This window comes from Solanum tuberosum, unplaced genomic scaffold, assembly GCF_000226075.1.
Source record: "Solanum tuberosum cultivar DM 1-3 516 R44 unplaced genomic scaffold, SolTub_3.0 scf00001, whole genome shotgun sequence".
NCBI classification, from domain to species: Eukaryota; Viridiplantae; Streptophyta; class Magnoliopsida; order Solanales; family Solanaceae; genus Solanum; species Solanum tuberosum.
Window position 1 is genome coordinate 3880852 of NW_006238927.1, and position 14289 is coordinate 3895140.

At 37.1% G+C, this 14289-nt stretch overlaps 1 protein-coding gene across 1 annotated transcript; it reads left to right on the plus strand.

Moving 5' to 3' along the window:
• Positions 1–763: 763 nt before the first annotated feature.
• Positions 764–7362, plus strand: LOC102587958 (zinc finger protein VAR3, chloroplastic). Its single transcript, XM_006337924.2, has 5 exons — positions 764–1274; positions 1865–1982; positions 3492–3775; positions 5216–5314; positions 5417–7362. The coding sequence occupies exons 1-5, from the start codon at positions 883–885 to the stop codon at positions 7131–7133; spliced, it is 2610 nt and encodes an 869-aa protein (XP_006337986.1). The 5' UTR covers positions 764–882; the 3' UTR covers positions 7134–7362.
• Positions 7363–14289: the final 6927 nt, after the last annotated feature.

The following is a 14289-nucleotide window of genomic DNA, read 5'->3' on the forward strand; positions in this document are numbered from 1 at the left end:
TGAATGAAATCAAAACAATTGCTCATCGAAAAATATTATGGACAGATCTCAGGTTTTCTTCTGTGTGTTTGAAGCTGAATGAGTTTCTGATTGGAGAAGGAAGATGGGTTGAGGGAAGTCGACTAGTGGGGTCGATTTGGGTGTTTTCTGGTGACATTTTGGCTGGAGAAAAGAGGTAGTAAAGGGTGGTCTGGTTCACCGGAGTTAGCGTCTGGTTGTGAGGTGGTTTACGGGTTTTCTGCCGGAGTGGGCTGATTTCATGTGGGTTTGGTCGCTGGCCGGAAAGTGGGTGATGGTGGCTATGGAAACGGAAAAAATGGGGTCGTTTGGTGGTTGTTTGGTGGCTGGACAGCAGCTTGGAGAGCAGAGGCTGGTCAGAAAAATGGGAAAACAAAGGCTGAAGTTATTGCTTCTTCCTCCCCTATTTTCCCTTTGTTCATCATTTTCAATAATTATAGGCAAATGAGGAATTGCAAATGAGTGTTAGAGGGGTCAGGCATGGATTTAAAAATGGGTAATGGGTTGTTTTTTTAAGATTCGGGTTGATTAAGTTGATTTGAGGCTTTTCGTCAAATGAGGGATATATATGGTGAAATTAGTAACGGTAGGAGCAAAACTAACTTCACTTTAACGGTAAGGGCATAGTCAACCAATAAAATAAAATTGAGGATATTTTTGATCTTTTCCCTAAATAAAATAAAAAAATATAAATATATAAATAAATATAATAAAAATGTGGTTAAACTGGTTGGCCAAAAAGAGGACCACCCCTACCTCATTTTTATCATCGAATGGTGTGTATTCGCCCAAACTATCGTAGATCCCCTAGGCGAGAAGCCATTTCCCGTCTCTGTTAAGCGAGGGTTTAGCAAAACCCCAAACATGGCTTCGAGGTTCATCTCCCTCCTCGCCACTCCATTTCCCACCTTCCTCAATCACCTACGACGCCCCTCTTTCCTCCACCTTCGTCGTTTGGCATGCGGTTTTCGCCGCTTCACAGTCTACAGTCACTCCCATATATCCCCTCTTTCACCCTCTCAACAACAATTCCATGCCCAGCCCATCAATAATAACACCCCACTCGACTCTTCTTCTTCTTTCACCTCCCACCCTTGGCCTGAATGGCGTAGCTTAATTACTCTTCTTACTGGCAATGACCAGCTACCTCCTGCAGTGGAGGACTCCTTCGTCGCATACGAGGACTTGTCCCAAGACTTCCTTCGTGCTGCTACCCTCTGCTTAGATTTTGCACAGGAGCGCCCAAATTTCATAGGGTTTGATTTCATATCTTAAATTTTATCTATCTCTGTTTGGGAATTCTCAACAATGTTACTTTTCGTAAGAACTGAAATAGTATATGACATAACTAAGAAAGGTTATAGGATTATTTTGGTTTGCAGCATGAGCAAGAGTATTGGTTGTTAAGTAATGATTCAGAGGCCTATATGAAGATATTACAAGGAAGAAGGAATCAAATGGAGTGAGGACAGAGAGAGTGGGATACGGAAGTAAATAATCAAGGATATATGTAGATATGACATTTTCCTTTGACTAAGTTTGTATGGGAGGGTATTATTTAGAAGTATTTCATGCATTTCTATGCGAGTATGTATGCTGAAGATTGAATATATCTTGTATATCACTTATTTGATTCATCTAAATTTACTAATGATCAAATCTTGAAATTTGTAAATGTTTGATTTCTGAAATGTCTATGCCAAGAAAATTTAACACTTCTCCAAAATATAAATTCTGTTCTAAGCACTTCGCTTTTGACAAAACACTGAAATGTAGGTTTCAGATATTTGTAAGATAAAATAAACATTACTTTCATCTTTGTGTGCATCTGTTTCATGCAATGCAGGTTGCTTTCAAGGAGGGATATTGAGGCCGTTGTATCAAATGGGACACCATTTTTGTTCAAAGGTGCTCTGGAGACGGCAAGAAGAATGAGGGCATTCTTGGGTATTGACGGGAGCACTGTAAGCACATGCTATTCTTATTTGACAGTATAATATAGTATTCTGTTGTCGTTACAATTGTTCCTTCATCAAATAAGTTAATTTGAAGGATTTGTACATATTAAAAGAAGGATTAATATAAGATTTACTTAGTCCAATCAATTTGGAAATAAGCTTAAGGGTTCAGTTACATTTGTGGACATTATATCTATTTAAAATAATTTTATGTTTTGATTGCAAACTAAGCAAAGTTGGATCGATTCAAGGTTGAGCTTCCTTTTGATGACCTTAACTAAGCTCAAAGCTAAACTACTTAACTTGATGAGACATTTTTGATACTTAAGCTTATTTAGATGTAGTAAGGTAATTCTATTTGTGAGTGTTGGTAGAACTTAAGTTGATGCCCAATTTTTACTTTGGTTGAGGCTAGGGAATGCTTCTTTTGGTGCCTTACAATCCTGTTAACTGCAATCACAATAGCATCCATGATCTGCGTGCCCTTAATAAATGCCATCTAATGTGCATCTACCAGTTTCAATAAATGCCATCTAATGTGCATCTACCAGTTTTGAAACGACTTTTTTCAGCCTTTCAGTCAACAATTTTGAGTTGATTTTATATATGCTACCTATTGGCCCCCAATTTTTTTGGGATCAAGGCTAAGAATGTGGCATTGAAACTCCTTTCAAAAAATGGTCTGATTATAAAAGTTCTGAACTGCTGCCACTACTTCTTTGCTTACTATCTCCCAGCAATTGGTGAAAAATTCCATGGTGAATCCATCCGGTCCAGGTGCCTAGTCCCGCGCAGATGCCATGACACATTCTTTAATCTCAGCCTCACTGAACTGACATTGTAGTATTAAATTGTCTTCTTCACTGATAACAACACCTGATCAATGGTTGAATGGAAATCTCCATATCTCTAATTCTATATACAGATTCTGATAAAATTTGACAATCTCCTCTCTATCACTGATGAATCCCCTGCAGGAACACTTGCAGGAAACCCTCCAGTTTCGCTATGAACTTTAATGCTTTGTGATATTTAAAACAAAGTTTGTAATCTGTCGAAGGGTTTGTGTGATATTTCAGTGCCGAGTGGTTTCCTTCTTTAAGATGGAACTTCTAGGTATGACTTCCAAGTTGTTTTTGTTTTTTACATTGAAGAACTTTAGGTAGTTAAACTTAAAAATAGGTGTCTTATGATGCAATTGCGTTGTTTAATTTTCTTCCTTTGAATTAATCCTCTAGGAAGTAATACATCTGGCCAAAGTAATCTCTAGCTATCCTGTGTCTTGTAATTTGCTTCTTACACCTCTTGACTATTCCTTGACTCCTTGGAGAAAACTGAAGGAAATACTATATTGAGCTTGCATCAACAATTTTTCTCTGTTCATTTTTTTTTGAGTTACTGAAATAACTGTACCTTTAAGTACACATCTGATATAGTGTTGCTGAACATTGTTTTTCCTCATACTTTTTGGTTGTTTATTGTCTTTTTGAAACTTTATCTTGATTCAAATATCAGGTGCTGGATCATGACAACGCTAACACAGTTGATCTCATGAAATACATATTAAGTTACGCGAGTAAACCCACTGTTTCTTCAGAAAAAAACTCCCTCTATAGCAGGGAACTTATAGAATCATCTTGCCGGAATCTTTTGCGTGAGTTGGTTGAAGTGAGCTGCGGAGCTCCAGCAGTGAACCTGCCTCCTGCAGAGCAATATGATTTTTCAGGTAGATATGGACAAACATCAAGGCCTATTAGACAAAATATTGTAATGAAGAGAGGCGACTGGATATGCCAAAAGTATGTACAATTGTCTTGTTCTGGCCTTTCTTGTTTCTAAAATTTTTATTGGTTTGTAGTCTGTTACTATTTCAGCTTTGTGGCCCCATATTCTTTTTAGGAGACAAGGGCAATCCCACTTATAGTGACCCTTCATTTTCTTTGGTGAATTCCATTAGGACATGAAAAAACATTTAACTCTCCTATTAATATTCATACATTAAAGATATTCATGCATAAAAGATATATCTTGAGGATATGAGAGAAATCCCATATTTTTTTTATAACCGAGAAATTCGTCTGTGACCCGTCCTTTGGACCAAGCCCCGAAGGCCTAGCTCGAGTGGCAAAAGGTGGAGGATTTGTGGCTTAGGTTGCATGTTCAAGCCCCACACCATGCAAAGCGAAGCCCAGTATTTAAGTGGAGAAGGGTAGAGGGGCGGGTCCATTATCCACCGAGTTAAGAAGGGAAATCCCATTTTTAGTGGTCCATTTTTTTTGATGAATTCCATTAGGATATCAAAAAGCAATATATTCTCCTATTAATATTCATGCATAAAAGGTTCCCAATGTGCTTGAAATAATCATAAGACTAATATATAGTATATAATTTATGTCTCCTTTTTGTTATTTATTCCTCACCTTTTATACTGTATTAAACGTCTTGTTTTCCATGAGTAAAGACTTGAATATGTAGAATCTATTCTAGAAATCTGCTGATTTAGGTTACTGTGGCAAGTAATCTTATGGATGTGTGGATACTGTAGTACCTTACCTAGTCCTGTCTAGAATTTGGAGATAAGAGAGGGATAGGGTGCTGCTGTTGTTCTTTGGCATAAATATTATGGTTGAAATGGAATTTGGTATGCAACCACTTCGGATCAACATTTTCAGTCCTTCTGAGCTTAGACAGAAAGTTGAATATTACTTTCCACTTTGTAAAGATATGACACCTGGGCCTAACTCAACCCCAAAAGCTAGCTCATGAGGGGAGGATTGCCCAAGTCTATGGAAGGAGACCACCAGTCCATTCCCCAACCAATGTGGGACTTTTTACCCACTCTAACTCTCTCTTCACGCCCAGGCCCAATTGGAGCGTGGGTTGAGAGCCCAAACGGGGGTGGAGCCAGTACCATGTAAAGATATGACACCTGAGCCTAACTCAATCCCAAAAGTTAGCTCATGAGGAGAGGATTTCCCAAGTCCATATAATGAGACCACCAGTCCATTCCCCAAACAATGTGGGATTTTTTACCCACTCTAACACACTTTTGTTGTCTTTCAAGCTATTTCTTTCATATACTTCTAGCTCTAGCTCTACCAAATAAGGGAATGTGTGGACTGACCCCAAAGTAAAATTATTTCTGTCCTTCTCCTTCCCTTATTCTTAAGCTTGTTAATTTGTTGGTTCTTGTACTTTGATGATCTTTAACGGTCCAAGTCTGCATGAATATTGAACAGGTGCAATTTCATGAACTTTGCAAGAAACAACAAATGCCTTGAATGTGAGGAACCTAGACCAAGGAGACAGCTGACAGGCAGGGAGTGGGAATGCCCTCAGTAAGCACTAATAAGTCTCTTGTTTATGTATTTCAGTCATTAGTTCTATGCAAATCATTATCATGTAGGACATGTTTTTTTATTATAACGTTGATATCACAGATGTTATTTCTTCAATTATGGGAGAAATGTTGTCTGCCTGAGATGCGACTTCGGACGACCAGCTGGGGCTTCACCTAGAACTACCCACTCCAGTGCAGAGGATGGGTACAATGGGAACTCTGCGTATCCAAATGGAATTGATCTTAAGTTGGCTGAGAATGAGGAGAAGGCACAGCGGTGGTTTTCTAAGATTTCTCAGATGAACAATGCCTCTGATATGGATAGTGCAGCAGCTGACGAAGACTTTCCTGAAATAATGCCGCCAAGGAAAGGAGAAAATAAGTTTGTTGTGAGCACAAGGAAAACACCCTTGGAAAGGAGGTTGGCCAACACTCGATACGAAAGAAACTTTGGTTACAATGGTATCCCAGAAGGTAACACTTTGACTGGTGGTGCACATAGTATCCTTGACACATCAATGAAGCAGAATATTGATCAAATGTCTGGAAAAAGTCATAAGGGCATTGCTGCAGACAAAAATAGTGAGTCAGCCATTCACCATAGTGGAAGAGGTTCTAACTATGTTCCTTTTGTGCCATTACCAAAAGGCATGTTTCAGAAAAATAATCCAACTTCAGTGATGGATGAGAAAGTAAAGGAAGAAGTTGGTGTCTCTCACACTCCTGAGGTTAGTCACCAAACATGTTCAGCAAGTCTTGGAAATGACTTTGGGAAGTCCATGGAGAAGTTGCAGTCAAATGACCCACTCAGTGAGGATAAAGAGAGAGAACAAGCTGAGAAGTCAGAAAGTTGGTTCAAGAAAATCGCGGAGCTGCATGATGTCAAAGACTTACCAAGTTCCATCTCCGATGATGACTTCCCAGAGATTATGCCAATGCGTAAAGGAGAAAATAGATTTGTAGTTAGCAAGAAGAAAGACCGGTCTTTGACTTCTCCAATGTACAAAAGACAAGTGGCCATGGAGCAAGCAAACAACAGTAGCTTTGTCCCATTTGTTCCCTTCCCTCCAGGCTACTTTGCGAAAATGGACACACAACAGGAACATATCACAGATTCGTCCTCTCTGTCTAGGGTTGGAACTTCATCTACATTCAGCAACTCAGATCACAAGGGATCACCCATGAATCCTCTTTCCAAAACCTATTGTGAGAAGGAAGATGTAGAGAAGACACATCAACAGTCAGATGATCCTGGGTTTTTGTTCAGAGATACTATCACTGCACAGACTCCTGTTGATCAATTTACGAATTCAAGGTTTGCAAGTCCAAATTTCTCCAGGGATGAGGGGGTCCCTTGTGTTGGAAATTCAGTTGAAGCCTCTCTTGCTTTAGATGCTTGCAACACTGATAGTAAAGACAGAAGAAACTCCGTGAATGAGGATGTATCCCCAGCCGAGACTTTGGGAGTAGGTTCAACCAAGCTGCCTAGAAACCAGAACGTCAGAAATGGATGGACAGGAAAGAGTTTGGAGGGGTCTGCTGTGAAGGAAACAGATCCGTTAGACATGTCTGAAGAAGCCAAAGCTGAGAGGTGGTTCCAGCGTGTTGCTCAGATAAAAGACATATCTGAATTGAGTCAAATCCCAGATGAAGACTTCCCATCTATTATGCCAATGCGCAAGGGAGTTAACAGATTTGTGGTGAGTAAGCGGAAAACTCCTCTTGAGAGAAGGTTGACATCTACTCAGTACCGGAGAAATCTTCCCGTTGTGACTTCTGATCCCATGAAAAGAGAAAGGGACAATAGTGATAAATGAACCTACACAGATACGGTGCCCAAGTTTTTGCAAGCCAGATTTTTTCAGAGCATTCAAGCTAAGGGCTCGATTGGTAGTTGGATAAAAAACAAGTTATTCATGTATTAATTTTTGTATAACTTATACCATGCCTGCTAGGTAGATAGGAAATAAGTTATTTATGTATAAAATTAATACAATGTTTGATTGACAATTTAGAAATCTACATAACTATTACATGTATAAGTTACAAGACATTGTATTATTTTATGCAAGATCAAAGGTGGAATAACTAATATATGAATAATTAATTCCTGCATAAAATAATATATAAATTTACTATAACTAATTTCTACATTATTGATATTGTAAAATTCTAAATGTGCAACTTCACAGACTTTTTATGGCTTATTCACGGTATCTGTAACTAATTGCGTTTTCTATAGTGATGTAGTTTATCATAGGATAATACACTTGTTCATCTTTGCATTCCATAGAAATGCTAAAGAATCTGCAATAGACTCCTTCGCCTTGGGCATAATTTTTTATCGAATCAACTAATTGCTTAGGTAATCCTGATAATTCGTTTAGTTCTGCCTTGGCGTATACTCGGTCTAAATAAATATATATCTTCTATACTACGTATACATTTCCTAACTTGATTATTAAATTATTGTTTGATTCCACAACGAAAAGAAAGATCGATTCTTTGGGATCCTTCCTTTCTTCAAACCAAACGAAAAGAGATAGAATCAGGCCGATTCCCGAAATGCCTTTCTGGATATTCCTCAATGTCCCGGCTATTCACAGAACGTGAGAAGCAAATGATTAATCATCTCTTTTCGGAAGAATCTCAACTTAAAATATACAATTTAGTGGATATATATATTTTTATATTAAATAATATTAAAAGCAGATACTTTTTCTTATTTAATGGTTGTGACTTTTCCTAATGGTTGCAATTTTTCAAAAGAATTGTGACTTTTTCGATGAGTAGTGACAATTTCGAAGGGTTGTGACTTTTTTGATAAGACAGTTAATACATATTCATACTATCATCTGTTGGTTATAAATAGAAGGGTCTCTTCATAAAAGGACAAATATACCCCTAAACTATCATAATCTTATCCACCGACCCGACATTTATTAAATATCGGATCGACAGATAAGATTGCGCCACATGTCCCTATTTAATCTTCCATTATAGTGAAGGGCATATGTGCTCTAGTTTTTGGATGACAGGGGCACTAATGTCACAAAAGTATGATGGAGGGTATCTGCATACCATTTACGATAGTTCGAGGGTATATTTGTCCTTTTTCCCTATTTTTAAACTATGTATTTCTAAGTTTTTTGTTCTTCTTCCTCTTAAAATACCTAATTTAGTATATCTTCTATGGATTTGGGGGATGATTTAGGCCTAAGTGATGTCTTGGTTGAATTTTCAGAGGTCATGAGCTTGATTTAGACTTTTTAGGAGTTACGTTCCTTTCTTCTGACTTTTACAGATGTCGAGTCAAGGAAACCTCAGATTTATTTTTCGATGGTTTCATTGAGCCTGGAACGTTGAGTATAGTCATATTGCATATATGGTTTGTGTCTACAGGGTTCCGAACGAATCTTAAGGGTCCTTTCGATGATTTGAGAGTTGGCTGTTATTTTTGGTGTTTGTGTGCTTTGCTTTAGCAATGGACGACCCGCTTTAGCGAAGCATTGATCGCGTTCGCGAGAGGTCAATCATATTGACCTCCGTGATTGCGACCTTTGCTTTAGGAAGGTCTGTTCGCGATCGCGAAGGCTGGATTTTATCTGGGTTCACTTTTGCAAACCAGAGTTCTCTTTTACGACATCAGACTGGGTTTTAGACCTGCCATTTTCCGGGTTCTAGCTATTCTTCTCATTTTGAGCTTTGCAAAATCTTGGAGGTGATTTTGAAGAAATTCTTGTGCTATGTCATTTGAGTAAGCTTTTGTGACCCTAAAACTTCAATTCCCTTTGATTATTTATGGATTAGAACATCAAAACTTGGGGTTTTGATTGGCGAATACTATGGTTCTTCAAGAACTTGAGTTCTAAACTGAAATGGTGATTGTGAACTGATTTTAATTTTTTTTTTGAAATGTTTTTCACTAATGAGTTTCAAATGCATTGGGTAATATTTCTAAGTAAAGATTTTCAAACTCAAACTTCTTAATTAAGTTTTTGAGTTGATTGACCCTTTTTCAAAGTATATGGTATGTGTTTATTATATCCAAAATCTTATTATGATTACTTGATAGAAATAGATTGCGTGACTTTGGACATTATTCGGAAAGGGAAGACTCAAGTCTTGGATTGACTATTTGATTGAATTAAGGCAAGTGATCTTCTAAGCCTTGTAAATCTAGTAGAATTGTGCATTTCCATTCATTGTGTGTGTTGGAGAGTAATGAGCATGAGGTGAATGGTTCATTGTTCTACTTGATTAATCGTAATGAATAAAAAAAGGTATTAATTATAAGGCAACATGTTGATTATAATGCTTTTTGAATTGCCTTGTTATGGACTCTATTTGGTTGATTTATAAAATGCTTTAATGACATGAATGTGGACTTGAATTGCTTAAGTTGTTGTCTCTTCATTACCGTGTAAATTAATTATTTACACTAATTGTTGTACACCGTGATGAGACATGCGAAATAAAGCCGAAGGAAAATTATTCCATCTAGTGATATGATATCAAGCCGAAGGGAAATGGTTCCGGATAATGATATGATATAAAGCCGAAGAGAAATAGTTCCGGCTAATGAAATGATATAAAGCCGAAGAGAATGATTTCGGCTAGTGATATGATAAAAAGTCGAAGGGAAATGGTTCAGACTAGTGATGTGATATAAAGCCGATGGGAAATGGTTCCTGCTAGTGGAATTGTGCTGAAGGAAAATGGTTCCGAAAATAGTTGACTATTGTGATATGATGCACTCTTATACTTGTGATTGATCTACTAGTTACTTTTACTTGATCTACTTGTTACTTGTGATAGTCATACTTGATACGTGTTGGTTGTTGAACTGTGACTATTGATATGTGTGGTTAAGCCTTGTAAACTGTGTATTGTGAAATTGTTAGATTGGGTTGATTTCTATGCAGGTTGTTGTTTGAGGAGGTTTAGTTAGGGATGTAAGGAATATTCGATTTCTAGCTAGTTTGCCTTGTTTATTAAGTTGCTTGCTGAGTACTGTGTTGGTTGGTACTAACTCCTTGCTTCTACACTTGTGTAGGTTCCGAGCCTAGTACTGTATGATTTCTCTTCTTCTTCTTCTCCTATTTTGAGACTTGTTATAGGACTTTGAGAGGTAGCTATTTTTCATCACGGCGGACCCTCTTGTTCATTATTTCATGGTTTATTCTTTTTGAGAAACAAAAACATCGAGACTTGTAATTATCTTTAAATTTGGCACTTTATGTATTAGTGGCTTGTACACGTGTAACACCTCGGATCTCATAAGGGAGAAAATCCTAGTTTTTCAGAAAATTGGTGCCAGTACCAAGGAACCACCCATGGACCATAGGTGGGGCCGTGGTTGGCCAGTTCAAGTTCCCGTAAGAGTCAAGGTTCCAATACTTAGAGACGGTTCACCAGGATGGTTCTTCATTCATCGGACGAGCCGTACGTAGGTCTCATAAGTGAGTCCCAGACTTAGAGGAATTTCAGGATCGAAAAATGAGACCTACGACCGTGGTCCACGGTCCGTCGATGGACCCACCATCCGTAGGTGGGGTCCCGTTGTTGGGGTCCATGTTTTGGTGGTCCCTGATCCCACCCACGACCGACCAGTACGGACCGTGGTTGGACCTACAGACCGTAGGTAAGGGTCAACAACTATTTAGAGAAAAATGGCTTTTGGGTTAACTTCAAACGGTCATATCTTTTAGCAAAAAATTATTTAGGTGGCCTATGAACTATCAAATGAAAGAAAATTGAATCCTCTTTCCAACGCCACTGAGTTTGCTAAAATCTAGTAAAAAGTTATGCTCGTTTTAGTGAAGCCATGTCGAGCAGAGCACAAACCACGACCCAGTTGATAGGCAATAGTTCAAACGACGGTCCGTCAGTCCCGTATTAGATGACACTTTATCAGTTTGAAGTCAGGGTCATTTTGGTCTTTCCCCCATGCATTATGCACTTCAACTACGTCGTTTGATGCCTAAACTACGTCGTTTTACTCAATCTAAGCCTAATAATCTAGTCAGACATACCCAGAACCCTCATTATCCAAAAAATCATCCAAGTTAGAACGAAAAGAAGAGAAATAGGCGCTAGTTTCTTTCAAGAACAAGCAACAATGTTCTTCAAAGTCCAGCCCCGAAATCCAAAGGATTTATCCTTAGATTTCGTCACGAAGTATGTAAAATTTCACTAGGGAGTTCCTTTCATCCACTAGGTCCCTATAATTCAGTCAGTTCCTTGATTCCACATAACTTGTTTAGACCTAGGGTTTGTATAATCTTGGGAATTGTGGTGATTTCAGCTGCTATAGTATCCATCGTCTAAATAACATGTTTTCTTGGAAACGTTGCTTAATTCCTTGTGTAAAACTCAGAACCCTAGTTTGTGTAAATTCTCTTAGTTCATGAATAATACTTGCTAGGTTAGTTAAACAGAAAATCATGCTCCAGATTTCAAATGTCACATTCTCAGTATATAAATATTGCATTCTCAGTTAGTATGTCAGTATTTTGAGCTATTCAGTATGTAACACATCTTAGCTTCACATGTATTCAGTTGGGAGTAGACTTCGCACCGAGTTGGACTAGGATTCAACGTACCCTCATAGTCCCAGAACTACGTCCCTGCGTAGGATTATAAGTCCCCTCTGTTGGGCATCAGCATCAGTGATCACGCCACATTCATACCTTTATACCCCTGGTAAGGTATATTAGGTCCTCCCGATGGGGCATATACATCGGACTCCACGTTTAGCTCACGTGGTTTATGTCGGTTAAATAGTAGCTCCCACAGTCAGACTCTTAGTGTATTGACCAGGTTTTCAACATTTACTTCAGTAATCAGTTCAACATGTTATCTTCATGATTAGTACTTGGTCAGTGCATTCAGTTTAGTTTTTCTGTTATACTTCAGTATCTATATCTTTGCTTAAATTACATCATTGCTCAGTTATGTATTGTTCAACTTATATATCTTTTATTTAGCTTAGTATCTATATTCTGCATGCTCAGTACATTTCAAGTATTGACGCATACTTTACGCTACATCGTTTCATGATGTAGGTTCAAACACTTAGCATCCAGATCACGCTTAGATCAATTTTGGCCCGACTTCAACAACTTTAGTGGTGAGTCCTCATACTTCGAGGACAATAGACATGCTTTCCATTTTAGTCTTTATATTCAGTTTTCAGTCTATGTAGGGGGCATGTCCCAGCAACTCAACTCAGTTAGAGGCTTTTCAGACATAGTAATAGATTCAACTCGAGTTGTTAAGTGTTGGGTCAGTCAACATTAAACTCTTAGTTTATTTCACTTATATTCAGACTATTTGGGGTTTTCTCCATTTAAGTTATTCACTGTTATTTTTCTTTTGCATAGTACATGTTTTACTTAGTCATTTTTAGTATGCTTGATATATGTCAAACTCAGGGTTATCTTGGGATCATTCGTGAGCCTAAGTCCCATGTTACGTATAAGGGGTAGCCTCGGGGTGTGACAACTAGGTTTTGGGATTATAATAGAATGAATCAATTTTCCCCTTTTATATTGTTCTTCCTTTACTTTTCGAATTTCTTTCATTTCGTTGGGTTGAGGCAGACTTTTCTTGCTTAGAATAGACAAGTGTCATCACGTGTATTTTTGGATCGTGACAAATTGAAACAACAAATATCGTTTGCATGCTTTATCTTTCTTTCTCCTGCATTTGTTGTTGTTGTTGTTATTATAATAATAATAATAATAATAATAATAATAATAATAATAATAATTATTATTATTATTATTTAATTTTCTTTAAATATTTACCTACATAATTCATATCTAATTACCTATTTAGTTGTTATTCTTAAATTCATAACCCTCATGTTTTTCATATTCATAACCTCCAAATATTTATTATGAAACTTTATGATATCTTTTTTGGTGTTCTTCCATCTTTATCTGTATAAATTCACTTTTTTTGTTTCATCTGACACCTACCCAAGATTATCTTGTTTATTCCATAATATTTAAAGTAGTGAAGCGCTAATATCATCATTGTAATATTTGATTCATGTTTTAGTTTAACTCGATAAAAAAGCTCTTGAATTTTATTTGGTTATGGAAGAAGGCGTCAACAAGAGCTCAAGAAATTATGATTTATGTATTAAGAAGGATGTGTATGTTGTATTTATTTTTGGAAAAAGGCATAAATTTCCCCTTGAACTTGTCCCAAAAAGTCAGATACATGCTTAAACTATCATATTGACCTATTACACACCTATACTATTCAAAAGTGAATTTTCTTACCCCCTAAAATTGACTTGGAAAATAAAAATAAAAATAGGCGCGTCAATTTGAAATTAAAGTAAAAAAAAGTTAGAATCTTCTTTTTCAACCCCCCATACTTCTTCTTCTTCTTCTTCTTCACACCCAACCATTTCCCTCTTCTTCTTCATTATTTATTTTCATCACACTTCTTTATTTTTTTTATCACAATCTTCAAGCACAATTTTTTTGATTCGTAATTAGGTTATTTTCCATAGATTTGTTAGTGAATAATTGTATTTTATCTAGAAACGTTTCGGTTGATTGTTTCTATCTTTTTCATTTTTTTGACTCTGTTATAGAAATTTTAGTTGTTGATCAATTTTTGGGTTTGGTGGTGATATCAGTTTTATGGATTTGGTGGTGATGGGTGACAGGTGGTAAAAATTAAAAGAGATAATTGAAGGTGGTGAAGAAGAAAAAATTGATATTGATAATGGTGATATTTGGTGTTGGGTGACAAAGAAGAAGAAGAATTGAAGGTGATATAGTGGTGGTGAAGAACAAAATTAATAGTGAAGGTGAAGCCGAATATGATTTTCAGATGAAATGAGAATTGAATAAGAGTGAGATTAGTGATGAAGAAGATATAATTATTAGAGAATTAAAATAATTGATTAGGGATTAATTAGTGTAAAATATAGTTAACAAAGAAAAGTTA

Coding starts and splice junctions, on each gene's coding strand:
- LOC102587958 (XM_006337924.2), top strand. CDS start 883: ATGGCTTCGAGGTTCATCTCCCTCCTCGCCACTCCATTTCCCACCTTC. Junction 1,983..3,491: donor TGGGTATTGACGGGAGCACT/GTAAGCACATGC, acceptor TTCAAATATCAG/GTGCTGGATCATGACAACGC. Junction 5,315..5,416: donor AGGGAGTGGGAATGCCCTCA/GTAAGCACTAAT, acceptor TTGATATCACAG/ATGTTATTTCTTCAATTATG.